Below are 18,081 nucleotides of genomic sequence, written 5' to 3'. Positions count from 1 at the left end.
GAGAATAATTTCTCAGCAGGGTTTGAAAGTGGTGTACTATGGTAATCCATTAATCAGAGTGTCTGAGAAGGAATATGTTGCATTATTTCTCGGATTTCTTTGACAATTTTTATAAACAGAATAGCAACCTAGAGTTGATTTGAAAATGTATCTAAACAGGTGGACTACACAAACAAACTATTTAATTACAGCGACAGTAGTAGAAATCAATTGAAAGCAACAGAGCAAAACACCGAATGTATATACACGAGGTTCATGCACAAGCGAGTATTTTCTTGCGACAACTACATGTTTCGAATATTTTGTGTGCGAAGATTTTATTTAGTTCACGCTCACGTATTTACAGCAACATTTATAGTTACATGTAATTTATTCTAAAGTTACGCCAGGGGGATAGATTTTAAATCAAAGAACAATATAAGCGACAGGCTAATCTCAGCTAAAAACACGTCGACAGAGCTGGTATCTCTGTAAACAGAGATTTGTTTATTTAGCACTCGAGAAAAATAAACTTGAAAACTTTACCTAAAACGGAGGTTTATTCACTTAACAATAAAGGTAGGGTAATTTTAAAGTTAAAATTGATATATTTAAATGAATGAAAACAGAAGTAGAGACCAAACACGTCGAGTTTTGTCCCAATAGCGTGTGATTTGCAGTAGAAGTACAGCAAGAAAATGGCCGAACTCCGTGAAAATGCACGCTATATATTTTGGTCTGCCGCGCTCACTTTTCTCGGGCCAAGGATAATATTTTTACATGATAAACACGAAGAATTGCTCGTTGGAGAAAACTCTTTTATTTTATGTACATTCGTATACCCCCGATGATATGGTCGTCTGCAATATGGCAAAATTTAGCGTACAAACGGAGTAGCAAATATAGTTTACGCGGGTGGTTACAAACGAAAGAAAGTTTAGTTGGAGATAAAATATAGTTGCAAAGCTACTCCAAGGGATGAAAAACAACTTATAAAAAAATGAATGCAAGATAAATTTTCGTTGTCTTGTACGAGCGTTGTGAAAATGCACCAAAAGCCAGATAGAAATTATGCAAATTAGGTACGTTTTGGCCGATTTCGAACTTTCGTATTTTTTGCCAAAATAAAAACTCGCTGGAACTTTTGAATAATATTTTTGAAAACAGTTCACCATAAGGGTCTTTTGGAGCAAATAAAAAAAAAGTTAAATTTTTGCTTCTGTCGCCGGATTCTTGAAAATTACTGACAACCCCTCTTAACTCGCTCATATAACGTGACTTTCGTTGTATCGCTGTTTTCTTTCCGCTGGTTGATTCTAAAGATCGATCTCGAGCTATCGTTGAAGGGACTGGTCTATGTTCTCCTTCAGAATTTCCTTCTATGAGCTGCAAGTATAGAGATGGCGTGGCACTGGCCGATGCCATCTTGTTTATACTGACCAGCTGCACTCAGTTCATACAGTTAATGAAATCCTCCTCTAAAACTCATAAGCAAATCATCACAATGCTTTTGAATTCTAAAATTTAGCATCTTCACTCTCTTGAGTGCTGAAATTTAGATCAAAGTTATGCAAAATGCTAAATAATGCTAGCAATTCTTTTTACGGAAAAAGTGGGAAAAGAAGGTTTTTTTAACCACATAATGCCAAAAAAATGCCAGCATAATTGAGAAGGGCCTAGTCCTTACTAGTCTGTTTGATACTGTATTGAAACAGAAGCCACTCATAGTTTAACACCTTGACGAATGGCTAAGGCTAGAAACGTCAGCTCTCGAAACTCTTGACGGTGGCTAATTTATATCATCAACCCAGCTGATAGAACCAAATAAGCGTGTAATACCCCCCCCCCCCCGACGCAGCAGTACAATTTCGTCAGAAACTTACCCCCTTTGTTACATTAGCTTTACCTCTATTCATCTTCATAAGCGCTAGTGCTTTCATAGCATCGATTTTCACCCTAATGACACGTGAACTAAAGCCAAATGAGGAAGTGCCAAAACGTATCCTTTCATTTTTTTTGTAAAGCAAGGTTTTGTTAATATAATAATCATGTCAGTTAATATACCCAGTCTCCCTAATTCAGTACTGTCCCACTCGTCCGCATTCATTTTGCTGACTGAGGGGACGGGAGCAAAGATGGGATGAAGTGGAAACACACGACATGAAATTGCGACCCCAGACGGGTACTTTGTTCAGCAGCCTTTTATTCAGTAGAAAAACATGCATATAAAGTATGCTTATTCTCATCTTTTATTTTCTTTTCAAGCATCACAATGTTTGGTTGATTCACTTTGATTCCCTCACTGATTCTCTCACAAATAGTGAATTGAGACTTGATGGGTTCTCGAACAATCAGGATTATGGCAAATTAAGTAATCACATGTCAGCTTAGCCTGGGATACCAGTTATTATAAATGCCTCTCCTACAGCATTGTTAGCGCCCTCACTGAAAACAGATTTTTGTAATCGTTGATACGTGCGGATTAAGTCGACTAAACGGAGCGACCCAGTTTAGTCAGTAAAAGGCTATGTAAGCATGTGATAACAGAACAGATATGCATTGATGTAAGCACTTAAATCCCAAAATATATACATCTGTTTAGTAAAGGAGAAACGTTTTCATGCCTCTTGATAACTTTGTAACGTCCTGGCATAATTACTTTTTGTCTGATGTCATTACCCCTTATTAGCTTTCAGTTTCGCGCATAGATTGTTCCTGTGACAACAGCCATTAATTCATTCCTACTACAGGAAAATTGGCGATTCTTACCTTTAAGTTACGTGTGTTAGAGAACTGAAATGTTTTAGGCTCGGAGTAATTGATCTAAAGCTATTGGACTTCATAATTTTAAACTTATATTTACGATACCGTCTGATTTGGAATAAAAAAACAAAACAATGCCACTTCAGCCTTTTTCTTACACAGAAATTTCCATTCTATAACTAGTTATATTTGACTGCACGTGGACGCAATTGTCTGGCAATAATGTTTCTTGTGGACTCTTGCTCTGTCTTCACTTCACGACTTCCCTAAAAGTAGCAGAAGGTCAAATACATTTAGATACATGAACACTCAAAGAGTCTAAGAAGAAGGACTTCTATGTGTATTCAGTCTAAGGGCCTGTTTACATGGAGGTGAGGGACCCCAGGTGGGTGAGATAACCCGCCTAGCCGTGGTCGAAAAATAAAACGCTTTTACATGCAATCTTACAACCCCGAGGTGCTGGGGTGAGGTTTCTTGAGGTTGTTGTTGCGCTTGCAATTAAGGAATTTCAGCATAGGCATCCCAAGCTCACATCTCGAGAAAGACGAAAGATTAATTCTCGGACACATTTGTATTTATTCATGAAAGCGTCACGCCTTGTGTTACGCGGTGGCTACGCGAGGTATAGTAGACTTAATACGTTATCAGGAATGGTTTGAGAAACGAAATATGGTCGATTTACAACTCTAATTATTCCGAAATGTGAACATTTTACACTCCTTGGGTGTCCGTTGTGGTTTCTGGTGATTTGTGCCATGAGACGGCTAGGAAATGTACAAAGTTTTAAAACATACATGTTTCGCTTTTGAGCTTTTTGCCATGAACGCGACCCCGGCTAGGCGGGTTACCCCACCTTGATACGTTTACATGGCAAATTGCCACCCCGGCTGACAGGATTACCCTACTTGGCAGACCGAGCAACCCGCCTAGGCGGGTCACCCCACCTATCATGTAAACGTGATCAAGATGAAATAAGAAATTATATGGACAGGCGGGTTACCTCACCCACCTGGGGTCCCCCACCTCCATGTAAAAGGGCCCATAATTGCGGTAACTGAAATCTTGGCACATTGTTCATACGGTTTTCACTTATATTTCACGAGAAAATGCCGTACACGTGCGAAATTCGCCAAGTATGGAGAGCAGAGAAAGGCAGTTGGAAGTATGTAAAAACATCTCGCTTGCTTTTCAATTATTTCTTGGGACCTAAATAAGAAAAGCTCAGATCCTCGATGGAAATTCAATTCAGTTGTGATTGAACGCGAAAGTGAAACCCCAAATTTTCCACTCAGGCCTCGTATAGAGCGCCTGAGCGTTTTCAAACCGGTCGGAATGTGCCTCACGAAGAGTACAATACACTGTACCTGTTTTGCGGGAGATAAGAGAGATGTCATCCCAGAAGGTTTCTTGAACAGCTTCTTTCCCTTTTTCGCGGAGGACTGAGTCAATTTTGGTGGAACATTTTCTGTTTCTTCATTCGATTGCGATGAGCACTTGTCATTGTCTTCAACTGGAAAAGACAAATACAGTTCAGAGCTTTACAATTAAGAGGCACGCCTTGTCAACGTGAACGACTTTAGGACATGTCCATAGATCGATATTACGCCATTACTCAAGAAAGCTTCACACCTGCAGTGTTTTCTTGCAATTCTTGGAAGAGTTTTTTCTTTTTTGCTTCTATTTTGGGTGGCCCTGTCTCGTCCTGCAAAGAGTTTCAAATTCAGCATTGAATGGGCGCTCGAGCAAAGCAACTCAGAATTTACAACTCCAATATCCATTGATAATTTCTTCATTTAACAAACTGACGCGTGCTCATCACGTGACAGAAAGAGATAACCTTACCACTGACGACTTTTTAACTGGTAAAGTCGTTGACTTTGTTGCGGGTGTCGTCTGTTTGTTTCTCACAGATTGTCTTGTGCCCGGGCGACTTCGTCTACGAAGAAATAAAAGAAATGATTAACTTACGAGTGAACTTTTAAACCCGGTGTAGGGAAGATGAATTGTTAATCTGCATGAATTGATTTAAGGCGGTAGCCAACAATAAATCAAACCAAGCGAATACTTTGGGATTTTTCAAGTTAGTACAATGGCGATTGAACTGTTTCTCTCTTAAAGTGATTTTTTTTGTCCCAAGCCATGAAAGCCAGTCAGTGTGTATGAGTGTGTGCTCACGTTTTCCTTGAAGAGCCCGGAGTAAAGTCCTCCTCACTGTCGTCTGTTTTTTGTACCTTCGTCCATTTGGTTTTGAGCTGAAACAGAGCAAAGAATGGAAAGGGTTACATATAAACTGTATCAGAAAAGTGGATAAATGATTACCGTCACCCTATGGTGTCAGGAAAGAAAGCACCCTTAAGGAGAGAGAGCTGTTGCTTTATGTTTTGTCTCCAAACGTGACTGTGCTGTTCCACTTTTGTCCTCTGACAAGATAAATTTTTACGTTAAAAAATAACCAAAAGAAAAAACATTGTACACGCAATTCAAGTCATCAAGGACTTGAATAGTTATATAAAATTTCAGGTAAAATCCACACTTCTTCCAGCCATGAGAGACGCACTGAATAAAAAAAAATCGTCTGATTTTATTCCTCTTGAACTATTCTATGAAATTTTTAGTTGATGTTTTTGTCAAATGTCGGAGTCAGGAAATTGTCATCAACTTCATGCCAACATTAAACCAAGAGTGAACCGGCTCGTAAGGATTTACCTGAGACAATGGGATGTCACTGCTGTTCCTCTTCAAGGATTTCTTCGCTGATCTTGAACAAGATGTTGTCGAATCCGCCTTGTCAGCTACATCAGGGTCCTAATAAAACAAACAAAGAAACAACTTAACAAACAGACGGTGATAAGGTCTTGCTAGCAGCTCCTCAGATCGAAATTGTAAAACGGCTTTTGGATTAACAATAATATCGAACTTATGTAATGTCCTTCTTTTGAGAAGTTAGAAGCAGGAACAGTAACAGATGAGCGATAGACAAAAACGAGAATACTTCATTTAATTTCGAACACCCGCAGCTCTACTAACACTGATCTGTGTCATCAGGGGTATTAAATGAAACCCATAAACGTTATTCTCACCGAAGAAGAGGAATCTGTTTTTGAAGAGTCACTTCTTTCAGCAGCGAGTTCTCTTTCTACGCTTTCTTTTTCATGTTTAATCTCCTCTATACTCCTATCCTTGTCGTCAAGCTGTCTCTGGTAATCCCGTTTCGTTTTCCGCAGTTCCTCTTCCATCTCTCTTCTCAAATCCTGCCTACACTGCTCGCGGATTGTGGATAGTTTGATCTCATACTCTGCCTTTTTGGCGTTAGCCACCTCTAATGTTTGACGCATGGTTTTCATGATGTTGTCTCTTGAATCGTTCATTTTGCTTATTTCCTCGTCTTTCTTTACCAGCTTTTCCTCAAGAGTTGCACGTTCTTTCTGCAACATGGCTATTTCCTTCTCCATGTTCTGCATCCGCTCGAAGATGTTTCGCTCATTAGCCTCGCTCTTATTGGACATATCTTTCATAGCATCGCTAGCAGCCGTCGCTTTCTTCTTCAAGCTGGTTATTTCCCCCTTCTTTATGTCCAGTTCCTTAGTTGCTAACTCACACTTTTCTTGCCAAGTTTGCAGTTCTATGGAGAGAGTTTCCAATTCATCCTGTCTTTCTTCAAGTGCCTGTCCTTGTTCAGCTAATAATACATCTTGTTCCTCTAAAACTTTTTTCAGGTTGGCAATCACGTCTTTGTCCTTTCCCGCATCTACGGAAAACAAGAGAATGATTTCGCAACACGTTTGAGAATTGCTATATGTTGAACACATGATGTCTCTCTCTTTCTTTTTTTCCCTTTGCATCAAAACTTGTCCCCAAGACCAGTAGCCACAGCTAAAACCCGAAAAACTCTTTTCAGTTCAACTGCAATATTATGGCATGCATATTTAGCAGACGTCTTAATTTGACTTGCTATTATCTTAACTCTTGCTGACCAAACAGGCATTATAATCTGTGTGGTCGCTTAAGGAATTCTTTACTGTATGCAAACAGTACAACTCGACATAATTTTTGCGACAGGCATACCCTAGCCATTACAAACCATACCCAGCGATCAATCACTCAGAATCCTTTCATACAAACGATATCATCGAGACAACGAAACTGTTTCAGCGGCTACCTGACGAGAATAGACGCAGATTTCCTTCCATGGAACTCTTTTCGTCATTCAGTGTTTTCACTTTGTCTGTAAGTGTCCTGATCTGTTCTCGGGATTTTTCATTTTCAATTGATGCTTTCCTAATATTTTGTTCCAGTTCGTCGATCGATTTGTTCCTGTCTTCGATGGTCTTTTGCATGGACATCATCTCCTTCCACAGCTATAGATCAACATGGAAAGACACGAGGAAAAAATTAAAAGCAGAGTATATTTGATATCACAAAGCCGACAAAGTCAACAATACTGAAGTCTCTCTATGGCTAAAGGAAAATCTGAGCAGTATCTCAGCCACACGAACGGAGTAGTAAAAGCTGAAAGCCAGCCAGTCTTTAGTACAAAATTGAAAATGTGCTGGGACTTTGCCAAGTTGACAAGTGAGAGCAAGCACTTGCTATCCGGCAAGGGAACCTGGAGTGAGCCAAACTAGCGGTTTTTCGACGGTCAGAATCTGTGTGTGAAGAGCCCTACCTTGTCCAATTCTTGGAACTTTTGTTGATCAATCGTCTTTATTTTTTCCCTCAGCTCTTCGATTTCTTTCACTTTCTCTTCAATTTCCTCGTTTCTTTTTTTCAGTCTCGCGTTCGCCTCATTCGTCTCCTGTTCCAGCTTTACTTTGGCTTCCTGAAACGAAAAAAATTTATAACAGGTATTTACTTTAAATACTGAAGAAACAATTCTGACGATTAGAAAAGTTGTCGTTGAAAGTCTAATGAAACCAAATCATTTAACTTTAAATTGTCTTAAAATGAATAAAAAGTGCGGTCGTCATTTGATATCCCGGGAACAGGCCCTACGTCATTGGTACTTCGGCCCAGGGTTGTAGATAAGAGCCGGCAGCCGGCAGCCGGCCAAGAACGCCGGCTTCCCTGCAAGGTTTCGCCAGCTACTTTCATTGCTTCCAGAGCCCGTACAGAGATGATCAGCCTATCTTTTCTGAAAACATAAATAGACTTCTGACTCAAGGTTAGTTTAAAAACTGTCTGATGGGGACTTTTTTTTTGGACAAATCTGGCTGCGGTGGCAGGAAAGTACGAACGATATGACGTTTTGTCCGCCATATTGGATTTGCATGCCCCCGACCCCCCTAGAAACAATGGGCTAAAGCCCATCGTATGGGTCCTTCGGACCCACAACCGGTTACCTTTACAAAAGCTCCGGCTACTTAAAACCTCAAAGAAAACTCTGGCTTCGGCACGAACGTTTTTTTTTTGTCCATGAGAAAGTATGAGGCCTTAAACAACGCGAGCACTGATATTATTAGTGCCAGACCCCCGAAAAACCTCTTCCGACTCGTCTCAAATCTTCTTGTTGATACAAAACGCGCATCCTGAAGCGCTAATAATGAATGCTTTCTAGCAAGCTAGTCGTTTGGTATAGTAGAAATACTTCACCTGACGTAAAATAACTTCAAGGTCGCAATTGAAAGATATTTAAGTCGTGGAAACAGTTTTATGCCACTGTGGTATATTATAGCTAATTCCATGGTTAGCTGTAAAAGCTCAAAGTGTGTGATATAGCCACATTAATAGTCAACAATACACTAATCACTATTCATACCTTAATCCTCTCATCACTGCGTGCCATTCCTTCCTCGAGGAATCTCACTTTATGTTCAAGATCTGGTACAACTTGGTTTTTATATCTTTGAATTTCAGTTTGCAGTCGTGAAGTTGTCTCGTTCGCAGCAGAAAGTTCATCTTTTAGTTCATGAACTTTTCCATCCATAGAAGCTAGACGCTTTTTCTTTTCATCTAACTCATTCGCTGACGCACTTCGTGCATTACACATTTCTTTACTCGCCTCTTCAACAGCTTTCTCTTTTTCCAACACGTTTCTCTTCTCATTTTCCAGCTGCGTTTGTAAACAAGCATTCTTTAGCTGCTGAGAATTCAACTTTTCTTCCAAAGACTGAATGCGTTCGTCTTTCTTCTTCGTTTCTTCTTTTTCTACATCGATTTCCGCCCTTACTTCTTGTAGTTCCTCGAGAAATTTGGCGGATTTCTCATCGTACTCTCTCTTTAACCTCTCAAGTTCCAGCCTAGTTTCTTCAAGTGTCACGTTCTTTTTAGCCATCATATCCTTACTCTCCTCTCTCTCTTTATCAGCTTGGACAAGTCGTCTTCTTAACGTTTTCAATTCTTCCTTAGTTTTCAGATTATTTTCCTTGGGTAGCTTTTCCATTTCGGACAGATGCTTCTCTTTCTCTGCTAGGGACATTTCGAGGCGTTTAATGGTGTTATTTCTGGCAATAACCTGACTATTTTTCTTGTCCAGCACTTTTGTGGATTCTTCCAACTGTTTTTCCAATTCTTTCAAACTATCTTCACTATGAAGTTTCTTCATTTCTTTTTTACACTCTACCAACTCCGATTCCAGTTCATTTATCCTTCTCCTGCTCTCACTCTTGACGCTCTTCAATTCTGCATCTTTTTCCTCGATTTCCTTTTCCACCCTTTTAATTCTAACTTCTTGCTTTTCAATGTCTTGGGCACTTTCTTTGCTCAAGTCTTCAGGACCTTCTGCCTGGTAAACGTCGCATTCTTTCTTGGACAAAACTGCGATCTCTTCTTCAAGAGCTTTCTTGGCATTCTTCAATTCCGCTGTCGTCTTTAAATTCTCCTCCTGAATGTTCTTCAGTTGTGTCTCCTTTTCTGTAACTCGTTTCTTCATGTCGTCCAGTGCAGCCATTTTATCACAAATATCTTTCTTAGCATCATCCAATTCTGTCACTTTTTCGCCAAACTCCTTCTTCATCAACTCAAGTTGAGATTCTTTTTCTTTGCACTCGCCTTTCAACGTTTCTAGTTCAGCTTTGGCATGGTACATCTCTCCTTTAGCTGCTTCAAGTTGCTTTGCCAAAACAGCCATCTCGGTGGCCATAATGTGGTCTGTCTCCTCGGCCTGGGTGTTTCTTTTTGCTTGTGAATCCTCAATAACTTGATTTAGAGACGATATCTCCTTCTCCAGCTCCTTACAGCGTTCTTCTGCTTTCTGCAGCTCGTCTTTAATTCTTATTAGTTCTTCGTCGTTGTCGAATGCTTGAGCGACATAACTTTTCTCACGGGCTAATTCTTCTCTTGTCTCCTCCAATGTCCTTACTAATTCTTTCATCATTGTGTTATTTGTCTCTAACTGATGCTCTGTGTTTGAAAGTTTGGCCAAGGCAGCGTCCAGGGCACCTTGTGTCCGCAAAAGCTCAGCGGAATTTTCCGTCTTCTTAGGCGCTTCCTTCTCCTTCTGTAGCTCATTTGTGAGATGTTGTAAGGTTGCGTCCTGTATTTGGTATAAACAAAATGCAGGGGAGTCAGTCTGGTTAACTCAAGTGATTCAAGACATACACGCAGCGCGCCAGAGAAAACGGAAAGTGTGAGATATGTGAGCTTGGATATACTTTATGGACTTCAATGTCAACATAATGAACTTAACGTGTTTTTCAGTCATTTTGGATACCATACGCGTGGTCAATTTTTGGGAAAACTAGGATCAAACTACACCTTCGAAATAAATGAATAAACGAAACTAGAAAGGCATGGACGGTGACTGGATACCAAGGAGAATCACCGAACTACTACACATCCATACGCCTTCCATTTTTCACCGTAATTTGTTTAAGAGGTAGGCTATCAAGGAACGTTGAGCTTAGAGGTCGTCAACTTAATTGTTAGCAAATTTCAGAAAAGGAATAGTGTCTGTTCTTGTCAGTCACTGTCACGAACGTTTGCTTTCAAACACTCCAAGTTCCACAACAAAGTTAATCAAATTTTCTTGCAAAGTGGGCCTGATAAGTCAGATTGTCAAATCAAATTCAATCATCATTTCTTTGACTACAGTAACCTAGTCATAGTGAAAACGCTCGGTTTCTGTATCATGTCACAATTCAGAATATTTTTTGATGCTTTCACTTCACTTAACTTCGTTTTAGCGCCACTCTTTTAATATTTCCACATAACTCCTAGTTTACATCTGGTGAGTTAAAACGGGGTAAACCCTACTCCTAAGTTTAGAAAAAATCTACCCTCCCTACCCCTGGAAAATTTCTTCTCTAGGTGTTTCTCCGCTTTTTAGAGACAACTTGGTCCCAGGGCGCACAAAAGTAGACCGCCGCCGCCGCATGAGGAACGACACGAACACCACTAAATATACGTAATCACTCGTTTATTGATTACAGGTTCAGGAGCACCAAATAAACGATGACTTCATGAAACAACTACTATGAGGCATTATTTTGTGCAGCCACTACCGAGGGGTGAAGACTCCGTAGCCAGGTGATTGCAAATTGTATTTTGTCTTGTAAGCTATTAAATGTTTCGTCAGCTTTTATCTGCTTCAAACTTGGAACACATCCATATATTCAGCGCCTTACATCACATACAAATTCAAATTCTGGTCGTCAAGAGTTATTTTTCAGTCACATTGACGACCAGTTGGTCGCAGTTTCAGACCTTGAATTTGACTTTTTGTTTTCGTTTGAAGAATGATGGATATGATTGCGAGTTTTCGTCTGGTACTTTACAGTGTACAGGGTAGTGAGGTGTAATTTGAAAAACGTCAAGTGGTGTACTTTTGTGTAAGAAATTGCGTACAAAGTTACGTACAGAATGTTAAACAGACCAGTTCGTGTAATTGGTAATGTCGAGTTCTATCGCCTCGAACGCACCTGTTTTTTAATGCAAGCTTCCTGTTCGTCAAGCGCTGCTTTCAGTTTACTGATCTCTGCTTCCTTCTCAGAGAATGCTTCGCCAGCCTCCTCAAGCATCTGTTTAAGTTCTGCAGCTTCCTCGTTGGCGTGATTCAAGTGAGCCTGCAATTCCAAAACTGCCTGTGAGGTCGCTGCTTCTTCTTGTTTGTTTTCTTTTAGTTGTTTGATTTCCTGGCGCAACTCAGCAATCTGTGCGTTCAGTCCACCAATGAGTTGCTGCTGCTCCTGAAAAACGAAGCACAGATTTCTTGATTACAAACCAAAATTGTGAAAAGAAATTACGACTTAAATCAATTACAAATATTTTGCCTTGAGAATGCTGTCCCAGTAGTGTGAGACGAAAGAGAAGTTCGAAGACCATGCAAACTTTGTTGTATGTCTCTCTCCATCCGTGAGTATAAATGGGATCTGAGGAAATGGCTAGGAAATCTGAGGAAATAGTGCGGGTTAGCGGTGATGAAAAAAAAAAAAAACTTCCCATCTGGACGGAGTAGCAAAGCTTGTTGCGTTATGCGACAAGATCTGAGACAGCTCAGCTTTACTGTCTAAAAGCATGATCATTCTGTCACTTAAGTATTCCGTTATTCCATCAACTTACTCACCCGAACTTTAGTCTGCTCTGTATGTAAAAACACACTTGGCACCCATTCCTCGTCTTCCTCTTCTATTCGTTCGACCCGGGCTCTTTTTCTAGATATTTTGACGGACTGCGTCAGCAATTCGATCCTGCGATCACACTTCTCCTCAACAGCGGTTACTTCCATTTTAACACGTTGACTGAAATTTGAGAGCGAATTGCGCGGTTTCTACATTGCTCAGCAATTATCACACCTCAATATTGACTGAAAGTTAACACACAGCTTAGATGAACCTCAGAAGCATTTCACTTCTACATTTTTAAGAACGTTATGTCTCACAAATGTGTGTGATTTTAAGGTTCGGGTGATAATAGAGCAACAAACTAGGGGGACTGATATTACTACTGTTCTTTGCTTATTACCTGTAGGCTTTCTCGATGGAAACAAGCTGTTCAGCCATTTCCTTGCACACTTCCTCTCGTATCTTTACTTCCAGTGTCTGCATCTTACGCTTCTCTTCGATCAGTTGTTCTTGGAGAACTTTAACCAAGTCCACAAGTTGCTAAATGTGACAAAATCGATAGAAAAGTAAGATATGACAGCATAACAGACTAAAGCCCTAGCTGATGTTAATTAGCACCATCCCATTCCACTGACTTGGTTTTTACTTTTATGATTTTGTGCATTTAGGCTGCTTGACATCAACACTTGGAGTAACTACATTACCAAGCGATGCACGACGCGCGTTTCTTTAACTGCGGATAGATTGGAGACGAGTCAGGAAGAGGATTGCCTGGGGTCTGGTACCTACAACATTTCCAAGTGTAGTGTCTTGTTATTCGGGTGAGTGTAGTCCTGTGAAGGACTGTTGTCGGTAGTGGTGATTGATGTTTCGTCAACCTGAGTGGAAAACATCTTCAGAGTCAAGTGAATATTTGTTGTCACTCCAATGTTCTGAGGCCGGTTCGTACAAACTGATTGGTCAGTTTTGCCGTGATGTAATTGGCTGTAAGACCCAGGTAGTGCAAATCGGTTGTCATTGGTCAGTTTCAGTCCATCGGTAAAATTATGTCGTTCTGTTCGGTTCGTTAGTCATGTCAATGTCGTAAATGAGTCGTCTGAGTGGTGCGGGTAGTAGTTAACACCTCCTGAGGTTAGTCTGATCTAAGTTAGTAAACCTTTATAATAAGCAAACTTATAAACTTATAATTGATTAACTCATAATACTGTCAGTGCCAGACTCTTTACAGACCCTCATCAGTTCGCGTCGCTCACAACCTCGTATTCTCCCGCGGGCAGAGAAACACTCTCGCCAAAGGAATAGTAATAAGGGCCTGCTTGCAAGCTTTGAGTAACAAACCTGTTGATAAGGGTTGGGTTCCATAATGACACTTTCCTCCTCTATCTCTTCATCAACCTCTGCTAGAGTATCATCACAAGGGGCTGGTGTGTGAAGTGCTCCTTTGATCCATGGCACAGAGGGCCTTGCTGGTTTGGAGCGTGGTGTGGCAGCCAAGGCACGGGCCTTCTTTGCTGGAGGAGGTAAATCCACTGGTTTGGACACTCTGGTGGTCACCTGACAATAAACAAGGAAAGAAAGGGAGAATCAGACATCAAACTGTACACTGAAATATTTGGCTTCTATTTGCTAACTTTCTTCATTAAATTCTCCAAAGCCTCTTTTTTTGTATTAATGATACATGTCAGGTAAAATCCAGTATATAAAGATGGACAATTTTCAAATATTTTCTAACCTTTTTGGCGATAGCTGAAAACTTCATCACATGGAATGTTTCATCAAACATGGAAGCACACATGTTAACGTTGACAATCATGGAAGCCCTTCCTTTTCCACAGAAAAATCCCTGAAACAGTCTAGTGAGTTTACTTTCACGGAATGGGATAATAAGGGGTTGATTCCTACAAAAATAAATGAAAAGTTTTGTCTATGTTAAAAGATATAAAATTGGTTTCAACGAAAACATAAAGTACAGCAGTATGAGGCTAATTCGAAAGCTAAAAACTATTATCAACATTTATTTGCAGTTCACTGGATAAATCCTACTTACGGGTTTTTCTGATTGTAACGTAAATATTCCAGGCATTTGCCCAAAGTCATCAAGGAAGTGTTGATGTTACCAGCTTCTTTGAGTCTGTCTCCCTTGCTCTGGGTTTTTGAGTAGCGCTCAGATCCTGCTAAATCTACAAATGAAAGTCTGCAGAAAAAAAAAAAATTATGTTAACTGTAACTGTGGTATAAGTATTTTAAATAAAACTGCAGATGGAGCCATGTGCCTCTATAACTATATAGGTTCTGGAGGCTACTTTGTGGCAAGTTGATGATGTGTTATAGTTTTCTATTAAAGAATTTTGAACTGTGATTTCTAAAATAATAATATCAAGAAAAATTGCATGACATGGTCACTTACCTGCTAACTCTTGCTACATGAGGATCATCAACATCAACTACTCGCAGAACCTTGATACTGAAGATACAGTGACTGAAGAATGAAAGAATTGCTTTGTTAGTAACATAAAACTATGATAAAGTCTACTTCTGTGTGTCAACATCATCATCAGTACCACTACAACCACCACCACCATCATTGTCATCATCATCAACTCACCATGCTAGTTGGCAACAAAATAATGTGTTGTAGAGTAAATGAAAAAGAGACCATTTTTAAAGAGCCTAATGTAACCGACCATGATAATTTGTTGTATTTACCTGCGACTGGAACACTGGTTTAACTTTGTGGAAGCTATTCTTTGATTTTTCTGGCCAATCTTAAGAATCTATACATGAAAAAAGAAATAAGATTTTTTAGTATCACTGCGTCACTCCTCTGAGAAATTGAAACAAACACAGTTATAATTACACTGATGTTATTTAAGTGCAGATAACCAAGAAGGGAAAAAGATTGAGGATGGAAGCATATCTTACCTTGTAGGCTTCATCAGCATTGGAGACGTAAATTTCTCTCAATCCTTCATTAATAAATGCAAACAGGCATCATTAATAATTTGCCTAAATTTTCCACTTTACTAGATCATCATCATTGTAGCATAATTTCTTAACCATATTTGAAATTACAATTTACAAAATGAGCAAATATATAATGAAAAAGAAGAGGCAGGTATTGGTGACTTAGGCCACTGAAACTGTCAAATCCCTGACAACTGATGACACAATTGACCAGTCTAGCTGAGTGTGCAGTTTTGATAAAAAAAATCAGTCAAAAAAATTATTGTTTGGAAAGTAAGGCAAACTAGATAGCTGTGACAGATTGTCAGGTACTAGGATCTGGTTGTTGTATCTAAGTACAGAAAGCACAGATCTATGTTAAGACTCAAGTTGCTTGTACCACAAAATCTGGATGTCTCAAATGTAATAAATAGACCACACTGCTTGCAAGGGAAAGAACTGTGGAAAACACTGGGAAGCATACAGTACTGTTCATGCTCAAGGGAACATAACATTTACCTTTTTTGTACCATTTAAATTTGTAAAAATAATAAAGTCAACTCATTTATTGATCATTTCTTAGTAATTAATAAAATAACAAAGCAATGTTCAAAGGTTCCACTTTAGTCTTTATTCAGCACATACCTTTGATATAGGGGTTCCCGTTTGCATCATCACCAAGTCTGAGTGTTGTTCTTTTTTTACCTTTCCCTGTTGGACATGGCTCCAACAAATCAAAGATTGTTTCATTGTAGATTTCAGCATAAGAAACCCAGACAGAGAATTTGACTGGTCCTTGTGCATCTACATTAATTGTGGTGTCATCTGCCACCCGAGAAATATTCTCGTCATTGTCGATGGATGACTCTGAAATGACATGACAGGATCAATTAAATCTAGGGAAAATACCAGTGTTTAACCACTTCACTTGGCAAAAGTCTTTAGAAAATTCTTGAATAAAGGAGGATTTGAGATGAATTTTCTTTAAAAAAAAAAAATGAAACCATGCTTAAGTGGGAGCTACAACTGAAGTAACCTTGCATCTAGTTTGGATAAAATGTTAAATACCTTCATGTCCTCCATCCTGACTCTTGATTGTGTTATGCAGAACTGAGTCATCAATGCAACTGACTTTTGACAAGTCAGCAGTAGAGTCTTGGTCCAGTTTGAGAAATGCATTTATGTCAAAAGCCTGAAAGAATAATGCAAAATACATAGATGACTGCTTTTCCTGATGAATATCTTGCAATACCATAAATGCATCTATGAGTTTCCCATTTCAAGAAGCCTCCCTTTCTCGAAACAGATTCTTATCTTTTTCACTATTAGCTGCAATGTTGTGTCATGCAAGTGGCCATGCAAATCATTTACAATGTTAAATAAAGTCTTGAAAGACAGAAGTAAGAGGCCTTATCAGCAGCAGTAAATGCTGGTGATCATGTTCCATTGCTACTTTTTATCCCTAAACAAAAACATTAGAACACAACTCCAGGCAGTAAGATTATTGAATAATTGATTTATTGAATACTATACCACACAACTTAAGAACATGATAAGAACGTTTTCAGGCTCAAATCGAAAAAATCGCAAATCGTAAAACATTTGATGTTCCTTGAAAAAGAGTGTATACAGTATTCATTTAAGATGTTTAAGAGCTCGGTTCAAAAAAATATCACCCACCATTAATTGCTGTAACTCACCTCTTTGTTGAGAGACGAGAGTAACGCACACTTGAAATTACTTTCCTTCTGTTCCTCGTCATATGTAAGCCTAACAACATCTGTGCAGAATCTTGGTTTGAGGTCCATTCTCTCGTAACTCTTTCCCTCTATACTGTTAAAGAGTACATCAAGACTTCGAGGTAGAATCCCACCATCTTTGGGGGTTCCTTGAATTGTGTAAGTCTAAAAGAAACACCGAAAACAAAGATGTTTTGAAGTATACGACCCAACTCAACTAGAATAAATCATATCAACATGTAACTGACATCAAAACGACACCCAACTAAATTAATAAGTGTTATATCCTTTTACAGCTTATTACCATGAATCCAATTTGTATTTGAAAGAAAGTAAAGAGGTTACAGCTCACTGATCGCGTAGTTACAAATGTTCAAATAAAACAGAAAGCTCGCTTACCTTTCCCGAGTTAGTCACCCCGTAGGTAAAAACCAAACAATTTTGTCCCTTAATGAAGTCCGTTACCAAAGGAAGAGTTGTCTCATCGAAGAAAACTTTCTGTGTTGTATCCTCACTAAACACATTTGTGAACGAAAATCGATGCGAAATCTCACCGCCAGCCCGAGTGCTGTTTTTGAATGCAAACGATTCCTTTGGCGCGTTCATCAAGACCGAAGTACGGCTTTCTCTCTCTACACATTGTTGATCTTCGTTTGCCTCGAGTTCTTCGCTACTAAACGGCCGTGCTCGTAAATAAACCTTAATGTATTCTCTCCCCGAAGTGTCCGAAGAGGTCTTTTCTTTTACAGGATCATCAAATTCATCGAAGAGATTCTTGCGAATGTCCGCGTCATTGTCACGGTTAGGATGGTCGATCTGACCATCATCAGGCTCTTCTTCGCCGTCCGAAATAGAACTGCGTTGATGCTCAGACATTTTGTTCTACCAAACAATTGTTTTCAGCGATTAAAACCAGAAGAACTTACAATATTTACCATACAAATCTGCGCGAAAAACTCCTTCATAAAGTTACGAGAGGGAACAGTTTTGAAATTGCCACTCGTTGATTCCACTTTCCTCTGATTGGTCCGTTGGGAAATGCCGCTGGCCGAATTGGGGCTAGTTCAGTCATGCATTTCAGGTCTTTGAAAGAAATATTTCAAGCGTGATATGCATCGACTTCATCGATCGCCCTGTACTACGCCTTAGTCCATAACAAT

The 18,081-nt window shown here is 39.5% G+C and overlaps 1 protein-coding gene and 1 long non-coding RNA gene across 2 annotated transcripts; one reads left to right on the top strand and one right to left on the bottom strand.

Moving 5' to 3' along the window:
• Window positions 1–2,215: 2,215 nt before the first annotated feature.
• LOC113671890 (uncharacterized) lies at window positions 2,216–17,931 on the bottom strand. The gene is made up of 23 exons (XM_089180829.1): window positions 17,321–17,931; window positions 16,883–17,086; window positions 16,251–16,374; window positions 15,828–16,049; window positions 15,162–15,205; window positions 14,946–15,013; window positions 14,647–14,718; window positions 14,287–14,433; window positions 13,972–14,137; window positions 13,578–13,793; window positions 12,640–12,779; window positions 12,242–12,416; window positions 11,598–11,864; window positions 8,498–10,213; window positions 7,409–7,561; window positions 6,902–7,100; window positions 5,823–6,490; window positions 5,449–5,547; window positions 4,918–4,994; window positions 4,585–4,678; window positions 4,372–4,444; window positions 4,107–4,252; window positions 2,216–3,008 (listed from the first exon to the last, which is right to left on the bottom strand). The coding sequence occupies exons 1-23, from the start codon at window positions 17,795–17,797 to the stop codon at window positions 2,922–2,924; spliced, it is 5,634 nt and encodes a 1,877-aa protein (XP_089036955.1). The 5' UTR covers window positions 17,798–17,931; the 3' UTR covers window positions 2,216–2,921.
• On the top strand, window positions 13,032–13,895 carry LOC113671942 (uncharacterized). The gene is made up of 2 exons (XR_016179310.1): window positions 13,032–13,236; window positions 13,644–13,895. It is a non-coding gene; the product is annotated as an uncharacterized LOC113671942 (long non-coding RNA).
• Window positions 17,932–18,081: the final 150 nt, after the last annotated feature.

Source organism: Pocillopora damicornis, chromosome 8 (assembly GCF_964200805.1).
Source record: "Pocillopora damicornis chromosome 8, jaPocDami1.2, whole genome shotgun sequence".
In the NCBI taxonomy this organism is placed as follows: domain Eukaryota; kingdom Metazoa; phylum Cnidaria; class Anthozoa; order Scleractinia; family Pocilloporidae; genus Pocillopora; species Pocillopora damicornis.
The sequence above is the reverse complement of the archived record's forward strand: the minus strand, read 5'-3'. Positions and strand labels throughout refer to the sequence as shown.